Below are 20,575 nucleotides of genomic sequence, written 5' to 3'. Positions count from 1 at the left end.
CATGTTTTATGAATCATTTCAGTGGATTATGACCAGTGAATGACAATGGCTTGAAGATATGATTATCAACCAGATAAAGGGCCTGAACTACAAACAGTAAACGTAATTCTAATAAATGTTATCTAATTCTAGAATGACACCAATCAAGGTAGCAGCAGGTTGGAGTAGCTCTGTTACTTTTCGTTCTTAAATATTCTTTTAAAGAACTCAAATTTCTCTTGTGGAGGATAAAATAGATTTTTTTTTTGGACAATTATCCTTTCTGGTATTGGATGCTGTGCAGCTGGAAGGATTTTTGCTGATACCTTTTTACTTTTGTTATTATACGTCACCATGGAAACTTGGTTGTTTTTTACAACTGGGAGAAGCTAATTAATATCTCAAAAGCTAAATAATACTCCAACTATAACCCCAAATCCCTGATGAATTGAAAAGGAGGCGCTGTGGATGCAGAGCAGGAGCAAAGAGAAAAGAGAGAAGGAGGAGGTTCAAATCATCTCTTCCATCAACTCTGATGGGCAATGTGAGATTGTTGGGAAACAATTTGGATGAACTCCAAGCCCTACAAAGGACCCAGCCCGAGTATCGGGAATGCAGTATTATGTGTTTCACTGAGATATGGCTGCAGGATCATGTGCCTGACTCCAGCATCTCTCTGCCAGGCTTTCTGACCATACGAGCAGACAGAGATTTAAAGAGGAGGGGCAAACGCAAAGGAAGTGGATTGGCACTTTGAATAACAGATGTTGTCATCCAGAACATGGCACTGTGAAGTGTCATCTCTACAGGCCAGATATTGAATTGTTAGCAGTAAGTTTTCTTCCATATTATTTACCCAGAGAGTTCACCACTGTTATTTTGGCAACAGTTTACGTTCCACATTCCGCTGTTGCCATCACTGCATGTGATGCCATCAAGTCAGTTGTTGCTAAGCTACATACATAACACCCCAATGTGTTTGTGGCAATGTCTGGTGATTTTAACCATGCTTCACTCTCTGCTACACTTCCAACATTTCAACAGTTTGTCAGCTGCTCTACCAGAGAAAACAAAACGTTCGATTTGTTTTATATAAATGCCAAGGACTCATACATCTTTACAGCAAGACCTCCTCTAGGCAAATCAGATCACAATCTTGTTTTTCTCTACTCAAAATATAAAGCTCTTGTTCAGAGGCAACTTGTAATAAAGAGAACTGTGAGAAGATGGTCACAGGAAGCTGAAGAAGCCCTGTGAGGTTGCCTTGAGGCTACACACTGGGACGCACTGTGCCAGCCACATGGAGAGGACATCAAAGAAATTATGAGTGTCTGACTGACTACATAAATTTTTGTGTGGATAACACCATCCCCACCAGAACCGTGAGATGCTTCCCCAATAACAAACCTTGGATCACCAGTGACCTGAAGGATCTGCTTAACAAGAAAAAAGAGCCTTCAGAGAGGGAGACAGAGAATTACTGAGGAGTATACAGAAGCAACTTAAAGTCAAGATAAGAGACAGCAAGGAGGTGTAAAAGAAGAAGCTGGAGAGCAAGCTCCAGCAAAACAATATCAGAGATGTGTGGTCGGGGATGAAGAAGATCACAGGCTTCAAGCAGAAGGATGTTCAGACCGATGGAGGTCTGGACAGAGCCAATGAACTGAACACATTCTTCAATACGTTCAGTTCAGAAACAAGCTCAACATCCTCCGCTCCGGCTCACAGCCAAACAGACATCCCACCCTCCTTTGACCCACAGAACCCACAGCTGTCCTGTAACACCTCAAATGTCTTTTCTTCCACGTCAGCCATGGACCCTTCTGCTTCTACATGTTTGCCTTCTACCAAATCAAAAGATGCTGATGATCCCTTTGACTCGCCCTTCCACCTGTGTGTCTCAAGAAGTCAGGTGAACATGCAACTGGAAAGACTGAACCCGAACAAGGCTGCAGGTCCAGATCTAGGTCCAGATGAATAAAACAAAGGAGATGATTGTAGATTTTAAGAGAAACAAGAATAGGTCAAACACTATTTCCATCATGGGAGAAGAAGTGGAAGAGGTGGAGGAGTATAAATACCTCGGTGTTCACCTGGACAACAGACTGGAGTGGAGATGCAACTGTGAAGCCGTCTACAAGAAGGGACAGAGCAGACTCTACTTCTTGAGGAAGTTTAGGTCCTCCAGTGTTTGCAGCAAGATGTTGCATATCTTCTATAAGTCTGTTGTGGAGAGTGTGATCTCTTCTGCCATCATCTGCTGGGGTAGCAGCATCAGAGCCAGGGACTTAAAAAAGCTCAACAAGCTAATAAAGAAGGCTGGTTCTGGGGATTCCTCTGGAACCTCTGGAGATCATTGTACAAAGAAGGATTCTTCATAAAATTAAGAACATTATGGAGAAGCCTGAGCATCCTCTTCATGAGTCTGTTGTACAACAACAGAGTGTCTTCAGAACAAATCTACTAGACCTGAGCTGATGAATCCATCCACAACCAGTGTTGCTATAAAGACAGTTTGAAACAACAGTCTGTGGTTAAAACAGTATGTTTACACATCATTGCTCAAGGAATGTGTGCAGTGTGAGTTTTGCATAGAACCGAACAGACTTCAATATGTTGTGGACTATAGAATCCCAAGATCAATGCATTCATATTCCGTATGCCATTATTTTATTTTTCAGTGGAGGACTCCCTATTCCACACAGGAGTTCACATGTATCAACAATGAAGTGATTGGTGTGATGTCATAACGCTATCCCAGCTTCATGAATGGTATACAAAGTGGCTCGTTGGTGACACTTAGTGGGTCCCTGGGAAGCTATTAATGATTTTAATTCACAAGAATTACAGTACACACAGAGACAGATGATGGATAATGAATACATAAGCAATAGAATATTTTTCCAAAGTCTCATCAGCTGTTTCAGATTTTTAAGATCTGTGCTCAGAGGTGCAGCCGAGCCTAGTGCGCAACAAGGTGAGAACTATTGCACTGCACATATCCATACAGCTTCTGACCACTCTGAGGTTCCCATAGCAACAGTACAATTCCAAAGACAGTTGGCAGACTTATCCGTTCGGTATCTTTGTGGGATAGAATTCAGGTTTATCAAATTCCCATTCAATACAGTTGAACTGGCTAATATTAAATCAGTTTGCAAAGAGATGGTTTTCTTGAAGTAACTAAAGTTATTGACTGCACACATGCTATAAGCTCCATCACAGGATTAACACTTTCATGTTCACAAGGAGCATTTTGATTCAAAGTACAAATTATCTTTATGTCCAAATTCCCATGAGTAATAATAATAATAATTTTGTTCAGGGTGGCCTGGATTAACACATGTTTCATTTATTCTAATTAAGAGCATAATCATGTTCAATAATCAGTCAGCTCAGTTTGTGATTAATTAATCTTTGAAACTGGGTCAGCCAGATTATTCAGGAAGCGATTAGAGCAAACTGATCAGACACAAATCAAGTTCTCAATTTTTGTAGATTCTGCTGCAGGCAAACTCAAATAATTACTCATTTAAAAAAACCTCAATCTGTGGTGAGCTCCAAACAGTCATGTTAAGCATAACACAAAACAGAAGAAGCAAACCTGGACAAGGACACAATAGAGGGACAGTATCAGGAAGAACACATAACACTTGCCAATGCAGAGGAAGGAAAGTTTAAATCATATTCTTCATGGAAATAAAGTTCCTCATCATCTGATTTCTGCAGAAGACAGAAAGGATGAGAAAGATAAGGAAAGCTGTAAGTAAAAGGTTTAGCAGTGAAGATCAAAGAAATCAATGCTAAGTTGTAGCAAGAGATAAGATCATTGAGTAACTGTCAGAATTGCTGATCCATGCCTGTAATTGATTTTACAGATTTCCTGCTGTTTTGTATATATACCATTGATACCATATAGATACCATAGGGCACAGGTGTCAAACTCCAGTCCTCGAGGGCCAGTAACCTGCAACCTTTAGATGTTCCTCTGCTTTAACACACCTGAATCAAATAATTAGGTCATTAGCAGAACTCTGGAGAAATTGACAGCATACTGAGGAGGAAATGTAACCATTCGTTTGAGGTGTGCTGGACCAGGGACACATCTAAACGTTGCAAGACACTGGCCCTCGAGGACTGGAGTCTGACACCCCTGCCATAGGGCAAAGAGCAAGATACCATAGAGCAAAAGCTGTACCATTTTTAAAAGTGGGGGAGGAAACTTGAGTTTTTGCTCCCCCGTTTTATGACTTAAAAAAATCAAAAGTCCCCTGCTAGTCTGACTAATATGTTCTCCATCGTTATAATTGTTTTAAACTCAGAAAAAAATATATATATTCTGAGCGTAAATGCCAAAGTTTAACCTTCAGTTCAGTCCAACCCACACCATTCAAGACTACTTGATGTGGAAATGAAAAACGCATCATTTCAATGTTATCTGTCTAATCAGACAGCCATGAAGAGGAAAGTGTTACAACAGCACAGCGTGTCTCTCTGTCACCATGAACATGGTGTAGATCATGTTGAAATTTATTTAGTGAATTAGGCCTCACAGTCTGTCTGTGAACACCTGCACATACAGTAATGACATTTTCTGGGATTAAATATCTCATCCCTTTGGAGATTTTATGGCATTTTATTCGCATATTATGGGAATTTCGCCTGACGTTTGTCTTGAATCTGTTCAGTGACCTTCTGTCTGCAGCTGTGTTGACGCCTGTGGATTTAGCACTGTGATTGGTTGGGCTCCTATGAATGTCCCAGGATAACTATAACTATAACTGTATGTGATTGTTGTGACTCTTCAGATGCTTAGACCTCTGTGGAACCTTTGACCTGCCACAGCATACTAAAAGGCACAGAGGCAACTGTTTCTTTGTTGGCAGACTTGTCACTGAAAGACTTTTAATTTTTCCCTCCACCATGGTAAAATACAGGAGAAAATTTCCACAGAAATGTACTATTCAGATGGGGGCTGGACCTAGCACTGTTAGTGTGCCGCAACAACACACACAGGTGTGCGTATAACCGTTCTAACTAAACATACAGTGCCTTGCAAAAGTGTTCACCCTCCTTGATATCTTATCTATTTTGTTCGTTCGTTCGTCGTCTTCCGCTTATCCAGGACCGGGTTGCGGGGGCAGCAGACTCAGCAGAGACGCCCAGACGTCCCTCTCTCCAGACACCTCCTCCAGTTCCTCCAGGGGGAGCCCAAGGCGTTCCCAGGCCAGCCGAGAGACATAGTCCCTCCAGCGTGTCCTGGGCCGTCCCCTGGGCTTCCTCCCGGTGGGACGTGCCTGGAACACCTCCCGAGGAAGGCGTCCAGGAGGCATCCAGTATAGATGCCCGAGCCACCTCAACTGGCTCCTCTCGATGTGGAGGAGCAGCGGCTCTACTCCGAGCCCCTCCCGGATGGCCGAGCTCCTCACCCTATCTCTACGGGAGTGCCCGGCCACCCTACGGAGGAAGCTCATTTCAGCCGCTTATATCCGTGATCTTGTTCTTTCGGTCATGACCCAAAGTTCATGGCCATAGGTGAGGGTAGGAACGTAGACCGACCAGTAAATTGAGAGCTTTGCTTTTCGGCTCAGCTCTCTCTTCACCACAATGGACCGGCACAGCGCCCCCATTACTGTGGCAGCCGCACCGATCCGTCTGTCGATCTCCCACTCCATTCTTCCCTCACTCGTGAACAAGACCCCGAGATACTTAAACTCCTCCACTTGAGGCAGGAATTCCCCTCCAACCTGAAGAGGACAAGCCACCCTTTTCCGGTCGAGTACCATGGCCTCGGACTTGGAGGAGCTGATCCTCATCCCAGCCGCTTTACACTCGGCTGCGAACCGCCACAGCGCATGCTGTAGGTCTTGGCTAGAGAGGGCCAGCAGGACCACGTCATCCGCAAAAAGAAGAGACGAAATCCACTGGTCCCCAAACCAGACCCCCTCCGGCCCTTGGCTGCGTCTAGAAATCCTGTCCATAAAAGTTATGAACAGGACCGGTGACAAAGGGCAGCCCTGCCGGTGTCCAACATGCACTGGGAACAGGTCCGACTTAGTGCCGGCAATGCGGACCAAACTCCTGCTCCACTCGTACAGGGACCGGATGGCCCCTAATAAAGGGCCCCCGATTCCATACTCCTGGAGCACCCCCCACAGGGCATCACGAGGGACAGAGCCGAATGCCTTCTCCAGGTCCACAAAACACATGTGAACCGGTTGGGCAAACTCCCATGAACCCTCGAGCACCCTGTAGAGGGTATAGAGCTGGTCCAGTGTTCCACAGCTGGGACGAAAACCACACTGCTCCTCCTGAAGCCGAGGTTCGACTATCGGTTGGACTCTCCTCTCCAATACCCTGGCGTAGGCCTTACCAGGGAGGCTGAGGAGTGTGATCCCCCTGTAGTTGGAACACACCTCCGGTCCCCCTTCTTATAAAGGGGGACCACCACCCCAGTCTGCCAGTCCAGAGGCACTGTCCCCGACCGCCACGCAATGTTGAAGAGGTGTGTCAACCATGACAGCCCTACAACATCCAGAGACTTGAGGTACTCAGGGCGGATCTCATCCACCCCCGAAGCCTTGCCACCGCGGAGCTTTTTAACCACCTTGGTGACTTCAGCCTGGGTGATGAAAGAGTCCAACCCCGAGTCCCCAGCCTCTGTTTCCACCACGGAATGCATGATGGCAGGATTGAGGAGATCCTGGAAGTACTCCTTCCACCGCCCGATAATGTCCTCAGTCGAGGTCAGCAGTCTCCTGCTCCCACTATAAACAGTGTTGGCAAAGCACTGCTTCCCCCTCCGGAGGCGCCGGACGGTTTGCCAGAATCGCTTCGAGGCCAACCGGTAGTCCTTCTCCATGGCCTCACCGAACTCTTCCCAGGCCCGAGTTTTTGCCTCTGCCACAGCCCGGGCCGCAGCACGCTTGGCCTCACGGTACCCGTCAGCCGCCTCAGGAGTCCCACAAGCCAACCACAGCCGATAGGACTCCTTCTTCAGCTTAACAGCATCCCTTACTGCCACCACCGGGTTCTGGGATTGCCGCCACGACAGGCACCGCGGACCTTACGGCCGCAGCTATGGGCAGCAGCATCGACAATAGATGCGGAGAACATGGTCCACTCGGACTCTATGTCTCCAACATCCCCCGGGATCTGGTCGAAGCTCTCCCGGAGGTGGGAGTTGAATACATCCCTGGCCGAGGGCTCCGCCAGGCGTTCCCAGCAGACCCTCACTATGCGCTTGGGCCTGCCAAGTTTGTCTGGCTTTCTCCTCCTCCAGCGGATCCAACTCACCACCAGGTGATGATCAGTGGACAGCTCAGCCCCTCTCTTCACCCGAGTGTCCAAAACATGCAGCCGGAGGTCTGATGATACGACAACAAAGTCGATCATCGACCTCCTGCCTAGGGTGTCCTGGTACCAAGTGCACTGATGGACACCCTTATGTTTGAACATGGTGTTCGTTATGGACAATCCGTGACTAGCACAGAAGTCCAATAACAAAACACCACTCGGATTCAGATCGGGGAGGCTATTCCTCCCGATCACGCCTCTCCAGGTGTCACTGTCACTGTCCATTATTCAGCTGGGGGACTTCAACGCCCACGTGGGGAACGACAGTGACACCTGGAGAGGCGTGATCGGGAGGAACGGCCTCCCCGATCTGAATCCAAGTGGTGTTATCTATTTTGTTACTTTCCAATATGTAAATTAAATGTTTGTTTTTATTTTATTATATGTGATGGATCTGCACAACATAAGTCTAAGTGAAATGAGAAAATATGAGGCTAAACTTGAATTATTTCACTACTTGTATCACAGGATCAGGCCTACCTTATACTGGACACAGTGGAAATGATAAGGAAACATCGTCAAGAAGATAAGCAGCTACAAGGCAGGACAAACTTTCCCCCCAGACCATATTTCCATTCTTGGATCTGTCTCTCCAACACGTACTTTAAATACAATGACAACTTCCACAAACAGAAGAATAGATTGCCATAAGATCCCCAATTTCACCCAATGGGGTCAATCTCTACACTGAAGAGGTACCCAAAAGAACGGAACCAAAGGACAAGAAACACAAGGGCATCAAGAAAGCACTTCAAACCTGTGGATACCCTAACTCGGTCTAGGTTAAGGCATCCAAAATTTCTAGAAAACACTCAACTCAGTCCACTAAAGGAGAAAAGTAGAAGAAGCGGAAGAACAATGGTGTTCCACACGTGGCTGGATTTCCGAGAAACTAAGAAGGATATTATCCAAGCACATTATTCTAGCACATTTTAAACCCAACAACATTCCTAGACAGAGACAGGTTAAACCCAAGGTTAGAACATCCAAACACAAGCTCCGTGTGTGGTATATTCAGTCCAGTGCATACACCCAAGGGATGTTCAGACCTCTACATTGGAGAAACTCAACGGCAGCTACACAAGCAGATGGTCTATGGGGGCATGAATCAGTGGTTCATTTAGTTCTCAAGGACAAGGGACACTCATTTGAAGACAGCAATGTCAACATTTTGTACAGGGGAGACGGCTGGTTTGAGAGAGGAGTTAAAGCAGCCATCTATGTTAAACATCGAAAAAAAAAACACTAACATTGAACAAAGGAGGTCGTCCCAGATTTCATCTTTCTTTGACATACTCTGCAGCCCCGACTCATCTCCCCAGATGGTTTTACAGTAAAGCACATCTTCAAACATATGACCAAAACAACTCACATGCTACGGACATGTTTGGATCGTCATGCAACAACAATGCAAACACTGAGCTGAAAAGAAGGTAGGGCCAGTGACTCATGTGTCCTAATTCCCCAAATAGTGACCATAATGGCCCTATTAGTGTGATTGTGGTTGAACAGAAGAAGCCTTTTGACTGAAAGGTAAAACATTTCCAAAAGACAAGAGAAGTCCAGTTGATTTCTACTTAGGATGATACCTAGGATGCAGCCAGTCAGAGTATGCATTTTGAAATATTTTTGACCAGTTCGGATGGAACCATTTATTTCTCATTCAAGTTGCTGTTCCTCTGGCTCTTCTCTGAAAGTCAAGTCAAGTTTATTTATATAGTGCTTTTCAACAAGAAGGCACTCAAAGTGCTGTACATGACGAAAAACATTACAATGAGACAGAAAATCACAGAAAACCAATCAAATGACACTAATAATCCTTGGGAGTTTACTGGTAAGAGCTGGTTCTAATCCAATCTTTCTAATAGAGGTAATAAGGTCATTAAATCCTCTGTGGTAAGGAATTCATCTGGTGCTAGAAGAAAGATGATAATATTAATCCTTGAGGTTGCTGGTATGAGGCAGTTGTGGTCCCATCATTCAAATAAGCTGGGTCACTGGTATAAAACAGTTTTAGTCCAAACTTTTTAAATACTAATAATGTTTAGCTGTCACTGGTATGAAATTGTTGTAATACAATCCTTTTAAGAAATCTAAAATTCTCACCACCAATTTAAAAAAAATCCCCATCACAAATAAATGTGCAGGATTTTGAAAAAAAAAATAATAACTAATATTGATGATGAAACTTAACTACATAAATAATTTTTCAAATAATCAAAGGAAAGTCCGCATTATATACCATCTGAACCTTATTAACAGTTACATTTTTTAATTAGATGCAGAAAAGGTTAAATGGAAATTTCTACTTGCCATTGTATATAAAGTTGGATTTACTCAAAAGTAAAAAATAAGTTCACATTAGGCTCAAAGTCTAGGATGCTTGAACTCCTAAACTTTTATAAATACTATCTGCCCCATCCATTACAATATATATTTGGATAAACCATGAGACAACCTATGTTTAGACATGTAACAAACACTATGTAGTGAAATCGGCATCTAAGATATTCTAGGTCTATCACTACCATTACCAGCCCTTTTAAAGCTGCAGTAGAGAGTGCTGTGCTACAGCCTCCCTCCACAGTGGAGCCTGCCGTGAACACGCAGGCTAGTAAGCAGGCGAATAACCATTAACCATTAGCACAGCTGCAGCACACCTACAATCTTGAATGACAATGCATGCTGTGTGGGGGAGGGGTGTGAGCGGCGCGTGCACGAGCATGATTCACACTGCTAAGACATTCCTCCTGGCTCTGCTTGGTTGCTTCTGACGGCAAGCGGTGTGTTTCTGCAAATGGCAGTAGGACCACTGGGAGGAGCCAGAGGAGCTTGATTTTATCACAGATAATCTGTCTTATATTCTACTGTCAGGACATAGTCACACATTTAACAAAAATGTAAAAAATAAATTTTTACTAAAGTTAGCTACTGCAGCTTTAATTCTGCTGCATTGAAGACAGAACAAATAGAAACAAATAAATCCATTCCTCTTGTTTGATCCGTAAGGCTCTGGTGAAAGTTCAGAGAAAGTCTCCACCTGTCCTGGAAGTGGCGGTCCTCACAGTCAACCTTTCTCTTACAACATTTAGGATATGACTGATTTAGAGAATATATCTGATGGGAACGATTTAATCTAATATAATGTTTTACTAGATATATTTGTAAAATATAAAGTGTAAAATTTGCACACACACTTTTAGACTGACCTAAAACAACCTTCAGCTTACAACACAAAATCCTCCATAGAACCCACTGTACATGACGAATGAGGTTCCAAGAGGGTTTTTCCCAAACTAATACGAACCAACTGCAGAGATTTACATGATGACTATCTACCTGCTCTCTGGCACTGCCAAACAGCATATGACGTTTGGCTGACAGTGTGGAAAGATATATCAACATGCCTAGACTACACAGCCCCTCAACTATTTTGTCCCTCAACAAAATATTTGATGATATGGAATTAAATAGATCCTGCATGTTTCTTACAGTTCTAAGCATTGTAGGAGAACAATACTTGAGAACTGAACGGATAAACAGGGTTTAAATATGATTTAGTTAATAATTTAGTAAAATACAGTATAATTTACTGCGATGGACTGGCGACTGCTGGAGATAGGCACCAGCTCCCCCGCAACCCACTATGGAATAAGCAGTAGAAAATGACTGACTGACTGATAGTATAATTTAGTTATTAAAGTTTGTTACCACATTATGTTTCTAAGGAGAGAATGTCTGCAAGTAAGAAAAAGAAACAGTAGAACCAGATGTCATGGGAACAGAACATCCATGTTGGAAGTTACCCTTACTGTCCAAGCTGGGACCAAAACAGCTTTAAAAGAGACTCCATCCCATCATAATAGCAAAAAAAACAACAGATTTTTAAGGACCTATACTTGCAGAAATTTGTCAGACGATGATAATAATATAAAAGAGACATTGTAGTTTTAAACTGGCAAAATATGTCAAAAAAGCTTAAAAAAACATGTAGGTTTGCTTTTATGGACTACTCTTATGACCCAAACGTTAGCTTATCTGGTTGGCAATACACAGTTTTTAAGGCAGGACAATTACACAATTACACATTATTCACATCCAGGATTCAAACATCAAGAATAAAGGCAAAGCAAGCTTTTGGAAGCGAATACAGACACAAACAAGGCAGAGAGAAGTGGTTCCTATCTGCAGCATTACACTAGTTCTGACTAAGAAAGAAGGCAGATTGAGATTTTGAATTTTAGTTGTGATCTATCCCATCTACAGTTACTGTGTGGACAATCAGAGAAGGGTGCTTACCCAGGAGCTCAGCCTTTTGGATATCTGCAGGTAAAACAGACCAGAACACATACATGAACACCAAAGCTGGAATTCAGATGAAAATGAACAATCACTAATCAAGCATCATGTGAGCTTTCACTTTGTAAATTCTTCTGCTTCTTGGAAAATGGCAACAGATATTAATTGCCAAGCTACTTAGCTATTAATCTGGATGTTAGAGCACAAACATTAGACCGGAAAATGACTGACTTTATTCTGGTTGCACAACATCAAATTGATGAAAATATTTTTGATGGGATCTTCAGTGGGAATGCTTGTAGTAAGTAATTGAATTTTGGAGCAGAGTTCATTTTAAGAAGGATAGAGAAAGGAATAGAGGGGAACATCAAATTATATTGGACCGACTCTCCCAGGACTTAGATTTCACCAAGGAGTCCTTGCTAGTGCTTTCTCACCATCGTATTGTGACTTTTTGCTGGAGACTTGGCATTGTGAACTTAAACACAGAGTCTTCAAATCTCCCACTTTCTTAAATAGATACCATCTTTGGGTCTGTAGCATGAACCTATTAGCCGCCTACTGCTTTGCTATGTGCTGTTTTTCCTCTAAATAGGTGCTGAATTGTCTACTACTTCATGGTTTGCTCTAAATAATAAAATGAAAACACTGTCACAGTTTAACTGGAAATATTTTTCTGATTTTTATCAAAATTAACTCCATGCTTTCAAAAAATGTTGACACGTTGTCCAAAATGGTATCAAGTATTGAGAAAACCCTGGTGTTTTATCATTACCTTGGAATCCCTGGTCAGAACATCTGGTTGGACTGTTCTTGAGATCTGACTGGTTAAAGTGGCTGCGATTAGCTGCTTACACCACTCCACATGAGAACCTGCAGAACTAAAGACATGACAGGAAGCACTGGTCAGGCAGACTCAAACTTAGGTTTATTTCCTATTTCTGTTTCCATTTAACACCAAATAAAATATATTATATTAAACACTCTAATAAAAAACAATGAGGAACGATGACTATCCTGATATATTTCATAGAGTAGGAAAAATATGTCAGAATAAATGCAGTAGTAAACATATTACACACATTCTTTGTAAACACTAGCAGAGGAATAAAGGTTACTGCTACAGAAACAGACACGTTAGATTATGTTGATAGGAATGAGAGCCTTATGATTCTGACAACAGTAGAAGAGAGAGATATTTATGATATAATAAATGGTTTCAAGAGTACCTCCAGTACATACTGGAATGACACTGACATGAAAACAGTAAAGAGTGTTAGTGATGGTATCGTAAAACCTTTAATCTGTAGCGTGTCATTTCAAAATAGTGTTTTTCCAAATAAAATGGAAATAGCTAAAGTTGTTCCCATTTATAAATCAGGAAACAATCGTCATTTCAATAATTATAGGACAATATCGGTACTTTCTCACTTCTCAAAAACAGTAGAGAAACTATTTCTTGAAAGATTTGACAGCTTTGCTGAGAAACACGAGTTGCTGACAGACAGTCACAATATGGTTTTTAGAAATAATAGATCAACAGTTCTAGGATTTATGGACTTGGTAGAAATCTGTAGTCTGGAGTCTGTATACTCCAGTTAACGATTATTTGAATACTCAATCAGTTGACAATTATTTCAATAATCAATTAATCCGATTGTTTCAGCCCTATAAATTAACATGTCGAGACTCATGAGCATGGCATGTGGTGTACCTCAATAATCAATCCTGAGTCTGAAAAATATCTATAATGTATATTAATGATATTCATAGTGTATCAAATGTATTCAAGTTTTTTCTGTTTACAGTATGTTGTGTTCTGGGATGGATTTACAGCAGGTCTTGGAAGTGATCACAGCGGATTATTAATCCTTTGCATTTGTTTTGGTGGTTGTATGTTTTTGTTTCTCTCTGTTTTTGTTATGATTTGGGGTTGTTTGGTTTTTGGTTTTTTCTTTATATGTTATTTCACAGTTGAAGTTTTGAATCATGTTTCTGTTTATTTTTCGGGTCATGTTTTAGTCTTGTTCATGTTTTGTCAAGTTTGGTTTTTGGATCTGGTTATGCTTTATTTTCATGTTGTTCTAGTTTCTGTTTGTTTGTATTCAAGAGTCTGTTTTGCTCCAGCCACGTTTTGTTCTGTCTGTCAATTATCTTTATTCGGTTCACCTGCACCTAGTTAATCTGTCTTGCTTCACCTGGTTCACTCTCCATATATACACACCTGTTCCGTTTATTCATCGCGGAAACATTTTCAAATCATGCTCAAGTCTTGTTTCTCAGATCAAGCTCATGTTTTGTTTTTTCAAATCATGATGTCTCATTTTTTGGATCATGCCATGCCTGTCTCACCTGCCTGTTTCTGTTTTGTTCCTGCCTTCTCTGTGAGTGAGTTTTTGTTTTTTATTCATTAAATCTTTTTCACTTACCGTCATGCTGCCTGTTGGTCTGCATTCTGGGTTCCTCCGTTGCTCAAGTCCTAACAGTTTTCTGTGATTTCAGCATTTTTCTTTTGCAGCGGTTTTCTGTCACATTTGGTTTTTGCGTTTATGTGTTTTGGAATGTTACATCATTTATGTTTTTGCAGCATGTTTAGCCATTTGCAGTGCGTTTGGACCAGTTGGCCACCGTATATTGTACATTACTTTACCATATTTGAGTTACTGTGCAGAAGTGTGGGGAAACACCTACAAACATAATACCCACACTATAACTACAAAGCTGAAAAGGGCAATAAGATTAATTAACCAAGATGGTTACAAAGACCGCACAAAACAACTATTTAAAAAATGGAAGATATGAAATTTTCAGACTTGGTCCAATTTAAAACAGCACAAATTATATTTGAAGTGAAAATAATTTGCTTCTTAAAAAAAAAGTGGAATTGTTTTCAAAGAGGGATGGAGGAAATAATCTATGAGGGAAAATGAATTTGAAAATTTATGGTGCAAGAAGAACTTTATATTACAATAGCTGGGGTTAAATTATGTAACAGCTTAACAGAAGAATTAAAACTAAGTAAAAACATAAGCCAGTTCAAAAGAAAATATAACGTGCACATTTTAAATATATAAAATATATAGAATGACGGAGAGGAACACTTTAAACTGGGACGGTAAAGTGAAATATTTAAAAACATAAAATATAAACAAGTCCTTTTTTCTCTTTTGTTTTGCTTTCTGTACTTTTATTACTCGTGTGAACTGAAAAAGCATCATTTATTGATTTCATTTATTCATAGATATCGTGTTCAGTGTCTTATGTTTTCTTTTGTGGTAGGACAAGTATTGTTTTTATTGTTTCTTCTTTTTCAAGAATAATGTGTAAAGTTACATCTGAAAGGAAGCGGGTAGGGTCAAATAGGTTTTTACTCCTGCCAACCTCCTTTTCAAACAAACAGTAATGTAAACATGTTTTATGGTGTACGACGAAAATGTGTATATGATTGAAATAAATAAATAAAACAAAATAAAAAAAACAGTGCCTCAAAAAAATCAATCTCACTGGTAAAACTCCACTTCAGAGGCAACTGTGGAACAAAGCACTTAGAATGTCCAGCAGGTCTATAAACACGCTATTCAAACCCAGGTGACTCTTGGTATTGATAGGACATCAATTAGCATTTTAATTTGGACTTCATTTCTAAATAAAAAGAAAGAACTATGAAAACATTTATTTTGCCACTGCTTTGCAGGTGTATTCTTAGTTTGTTCCAGTTTACTGGAATGCAAAGGGTATCAGTTGGATTTTTATCCAACTGATTATAGAGATCCAGTGAGTTTAATTGAAGTTTTTATAGAGTTTTTGATCCAATGCTGTCATGAATGATGTGAACATCTTCAGGTCTATACAGCAGATCATCGTCACACTTTGCCAGATTATTGATTTGGGCAAAGTAGCAATTATGGCTTAAAATATCTGCGGACTGATCACATTTTCATTGTTACTGATAAAATGTTGTCATTTTTACTTCTCCACAGACACGTGTAGTGAAAGAGATGTAAATGGTGTTGACCAGACACCATCAGAGGAGGATCATCAGCCCTCGTCACTGTTTTTACTTGGATTTTTCTCATTTTTTTGTAAACTAAAAAAAGTTTACTTCATTTAATGCTCCATACATAGTCTCAGATTAACAGTCAATCTTCAATGCACTAAAAAATGATCTGATTCCTCAGATTTCTTCTGTTTTTGCATTTTTAAACACTGCAATGTTTCAGATTTAGGTATCATTTCTTAAGGTTAGAAAGATCATTTTAAAATGAAATTATTATTAAAATCATATGGAATATGACAACACATAAAAATATACATTTTGAACGCAGCATCTCGGTTAAAAAGGCTAAATTGAACACAGATAATTCAACCACTGCAAAGCACCAAGTGGCACATTTAGGTTTAAATACTCCTTTAAGCCTGTTTTATCTGAACGGACATAATAACATTTAGGAGTCAGTCAGAGTCCTAACGGGAGTCTATGGAGACAGTTCAATGAACTGGAGTTCATTACCAAATAGAACTGTGGAGTTATCAGAAGGGTTTGACTGATGTAAAGCCAGCAGTGACATTCCCGATAATTATTCAGAGGGGTGTGAATAATTTGACACGCCATTTTTAATAAAATCTAGATAGACCCATTACTGATAAAATAATTTTAAATTCATATATTTTTTTAAGAATAACTATCATTAAACTAGAGCCTTGCCATCTCTACAAGGGTAAATGTTGACTTGTCACTGCATAATCATGTATTTAAGGACATTTTCAACGTTATAAATCATCATCTTTTCATTCCATACAGGGTTACACTCCCTGATATCTTCCCATCAAATAGTGTTATCCATGCATTAAACGGATGATCTGGAGGTGGTGGCATCTCAACAAAATGCAATGCAGACTTGTCACTTGACTTGCCATTTTTTACATTCTACATTTTTGCCCTTTATTATCCGTTATTCACCTGTTTAATGTAAGGGAAACCATATTTGATGTGGTTTATAGAGCCATCAGGGAGTGAAAGATTTGTTGTGTGAGTTTGGTACAGCTTGACCCCTGCTGTCATTATTTAGCTCACAGAAAACAGTTTTATTGACATCATTCTTCAGCTGTTTAGGACTAGGTTAGATGTTCCTTGTTAATAACTTGTTAATTGTGTTCGAGGGTAAACTGAATTCAATGGTTTCTGGGTATGTTAGCAACTGGTTAACAAGTGTGATGTCCACATAAGTTTGGAACGTATTCCGCTTTTCAATCTCTAACCATGGAAAGGAAACCTTCAGAGACACTGAGGTATGTCTAAAAAGCTCTAGTTTCTGCCTCTCACCCAAGTCTCACCCAATTAAAACTAAATATTGTCCCTTAGGGCTAGTGAATATAATGTCCACATTTAGTCCTCATCACTTCTATCATTTGTGTTGAACATTAATAGAAATGGGATGACACTGAATCCAGGTTTCAACTGAGGATTAAAATAATTTGGGTATTTTCATGTCTTATATAGGGTATAGAGGTCAGATTGGCATTACTTACCACTGTGCAACACTTTGCCATAATTTTATAAATACATTTTATTTACTCTGAATGGTATGCGAGAAACGTTATCTCTGACAGTTATTTTTACATACAGAAGTGTCCATCTCCCTCTCTGTCCACAGGCTACAAATACAAGACTGCATATGAGCTACTCTGACTGTATTTATCATCTGTTCCTCTCATCACCTTAGCAGAACGGGAAAGGGATGCCGAGGAGAGGTTATACCTAGCTATTTGATATATAGAAAGAAACAGCAAGTGTACAGGCATGTCAGACGTGTCACAAGGAAACCATAATATTCTTTTTCTTATTAACGAACTTATGTTCTATGAACCATGTCAAGAAGGAAAGTAAGGAGTTTACACAAGAAATGAAGGTTTGTTCAAGCTTTTGTCCCTCAAAACTAAGTATTCAGAATGATTTACTGTTTTTAAAAAATAAAGTGTTTTATGTTTTATTTATACACTCTAGATTTTTTTGACTAAACAGTCTGGGAGAAGAGCAACGGCAAGAAGACAATTCTCTCCACTGTCAAAGAAATAGTTCATCCTCCGATGCCTGAAACATATGATTGATATCACAACGCTTTATAAAATTCAGTTCACTCTGGACCAGTACAGTCCAGAGGGGGGAACAAGTCATTGTTTTGCAAGTCACAAATAAGCCTCAAGTCTTTCCACCCAGGCCTCGAGTCAAGTCCCAAGTAAACACATGACCGTCCCAAGTCGAGTCCAAAGTCAAGACATGCAAGTCCTGAGTCAAAAGCTTTTAATTTTGAGTCTTAAACAAGTCATTTGGCCAAATATTTAATTACGGAGTAATAGTTGATCATTTCTGGATTTCTAAAATATTTTTGGAAGTGTTTTTATTTGCCAGCACAGCTAGAAGTGAATTTCAAAAACATCAGAAAACTATTACTATTGTCGCTTTTTACAGAAAATATTATATGAAACCAATAAAACAGCATGTAAATTGAGAAAGTAATAAGCAAACTGATCTATAATAGTGATTTTGTTTTTTTAGAAACAGTGAAACTATCTCCATGTTAACCAACCGCAACAGTACAAACCTACTTTTACAATATTACATGAGTAATATCAGGTTAATAAAATAACAAATCAAATTTTCTATTTAGCTGCATCTAAACAAACTTTGTGATCAAGCTGATCTATTAAGACATAATTATGATGCTGCTATGAACCAGCTCAGATGCATCTTTGTTTAGGTTCAGGCCCAGAGCTCAGAAGCTTGTCGTGCACACATCATGATCTGACGAAACCATTCAATATGAATAAGGGAAGTAGGCCTACTGGTAATGTTACCATGTGATTTTAGTATTCCGTGGTCCTGTAACCGTTACTATGGTTACTATAAACAGATTAGCAATTAATGCAGCTAACTTTAACTGATTCTAGAAATTTATAAATTAATCTTAGGAAAATACAGCGGATCCTTTGTATTTGTGACATTTTAATAAAACGTAAATAAAAAGATAAAGAATGCATTTTCTGTGGGGGACCCACCTGATTGACCTGACAGAGAAGTGGGGATACTGAAACTATTATTATTATTATTTATACTTCTAATACTTCTATTATAGCTTCAGAAGAGTTATAATAGGAGGTTCTCTCTACCTTAGAGCATGTTGTGCTGGGTCCATTACCCAGCACAACAGCCAGACAACCAGGAACAACGTGTCAAAAGCTCAACTGAAACCTCAACCACAGCCCAAAATCCCAGATGAGTTGAAAAGGAGGCACCGTGGATGCAGAGCAGGAGCAAAGAGGAGACAGCAGATGGAGCTGTGCTAGTCAACACGAATGCATTAATAAATATGACAACATGTCATCACATACGGAGTCGTTTACGTTACTCCATCCGGTTTAAATGGTCTAAAAATAAGCATTACAGCTCCACTAGTCCCGCCCTTCTTGAACCATGTTCGTTTCTTCTACCTCCGTGTCTGTTGTTCTCACTTGGATCAAAGAGACTTCTAGTTTAGTATCACGCTGTGCTGCATTCAAGAGCAGAAAGTATTCAGGGTGATAATCCATTCTTTGATGGCGGAACTGATAAGATCCGCTCATGATATAACACGCAGAACACGCGAGTTATATGAAGAAAGGCCCTGACAGGGATTCGAATCCCAAGACTTTTTTGCGCCAACAACCACATCATGTAGCCTTGTTAATAATATATATATATATATATATATATTCCCGCTGAATCGGGTTCCACCTTTAGCACGGTTCATGTATCTTAGCCTGCTCACCTGTCCGCAGCATCAGAACCGGACAGGCTGGAGGTCGGGGAACCCCAGGGGCTGTGGATCGGTTTTGCTCCGTCTTTTTTCTCCATCTCCCGAACCGTGGGCCGAACCCTGGACAGATGTGGGCAGTCTTCCCTCTGACAGCGAGGTCCTGATAAAGCTCAGTTCGACTCGGTTCCGTTTCACTCCCTTTCTTGGCTGTTAGTTTCAGCTCTGCGGTTTCCTCTGTCTCTGTAGCATCTCTTCCTCTGTGCAGCTCCGCCTACTTCATGTAACAACCTGCGTTCATCTGTTTCTTTTTTGTTCAGCAAGAGAAAACCAGAACAGCAGAAACCAGCAACTCATCCCAGTTACAGGACCCTTCAAGGAACATGAGTGTGTTAGTGACTGTGTTTATACTCACCACGAAGTAAAGCAGGTTTACAGAAGCTGCAGGATGGTGAACTAAGGATTTTGACGTTCTTCGTATTTTGTTTGATACAAAGTAATTTTTTTTCTTAGCAGCTAATGTCTTAAAAGTCAAACTAAAAACCCATTTTGAAATGTCTTTCAATTACACATATTTCTTTAAATTGCTTATGATAAGATATAATTATACTTCAGTTGTTTCTGTGGTGCTGTTGTCTGTAGAAAACTCAGTGTTTAATGAAAGCTTCTTCTGTTCAGTGTATCACATGCACAACACATCCTTAATCATGCATCTGTTATTGTGGACATTTGAGGTAAAGTAACAATGTAACATTGATCTATATATTGAAATAAATACACGGCGATGTGAAAGAGTCGCCTCCACAGATTTCTGTTGTTTTTGCTTTATTGTTACAATTAAGTGTTTTAGATTATGAAACAAATGTTTAATAATCTGATAAATATCATTTAATTTCTGATAAATATAACATGAGAAAATAAAAATGCAAGACCCCGAGATACTTGAACTCCTCCACTTGAGGCAGGAACTCCCCTCCAACCTGAAGAGGACAAGCCACCCTTTTCGGAAAACCATGGCCTCAGACTTGGAGGAGCTGATCTTTATCCCAGCTGCTTCACATTCGGCTGCGAACTGCTCCAGTGCTGTTGTAGGTCTTGGCTAGAGGGGGCCAGCAGGACCACGTCATCTGCAAAAAGAAGAGACAAAATCC

General features: G+C 40.4%; 1 protein-coding gene across 2 annotated transcripts in view; it reads right to left on the bottom strand.

The window, feature by feature from the left end:
• The window catches only part of mtmr1a (myotubularin related protein 1a), a 51,000-nt gene extending 30,762 nt beyond the window's left edge, over window positions 1-20,238 (bottom strand). The window contains exons 1-4 of one of the 2 annotated variants that reach the window (XM_047386534.1): window positions 19,440-20,238; window positions 12,410-12,515; window positions 11,635-11,658; window positions 3,637-3,702 (exon numbers count right to left, since the gene is read on the bottom strand). In XM_047386534.1, the coding sequence (XP_047242490.1) occupies window positions 3,637-3,702; window positions 11,635-11,658; window positions 12,410-12,515; window positions 19,440-19,525 (282 nt within the window). In that variant the 5' untranslated portion in view covers window positions 19,526-20,238. The remainder of the gene's footprint in view (window positions 1-3,636; window positions 3,703-11,634; window positions 11,659-12,409; window positions 12,516-19,439) is intronic. The other variant, XM_047386535.1, reaches the window with a different exon arrangement.
• Between the last annotated feature and the right edge of the window lie 337 nt (window positions 20,239-20,575).

Source organism: Girardinichthys multiradiatus, chromosome 14 (genome assembly GCF_021462225.1).
Source record: "Girardinichthys multiradiatus isolate DD_20200921_A chromosome 14, DD_fGirMul_XY1, whole genome shotgun sequence".
NCBI lineage: Eukaryota > Metazoa > Chordata > Actinopteri > Cyprinodontiformes > Goodeidae > Girardinichthys > Girardinichthys multiradiatus.
This window is presented reverse-complemented; position numbering and strand designations above follow the sequence as displayed.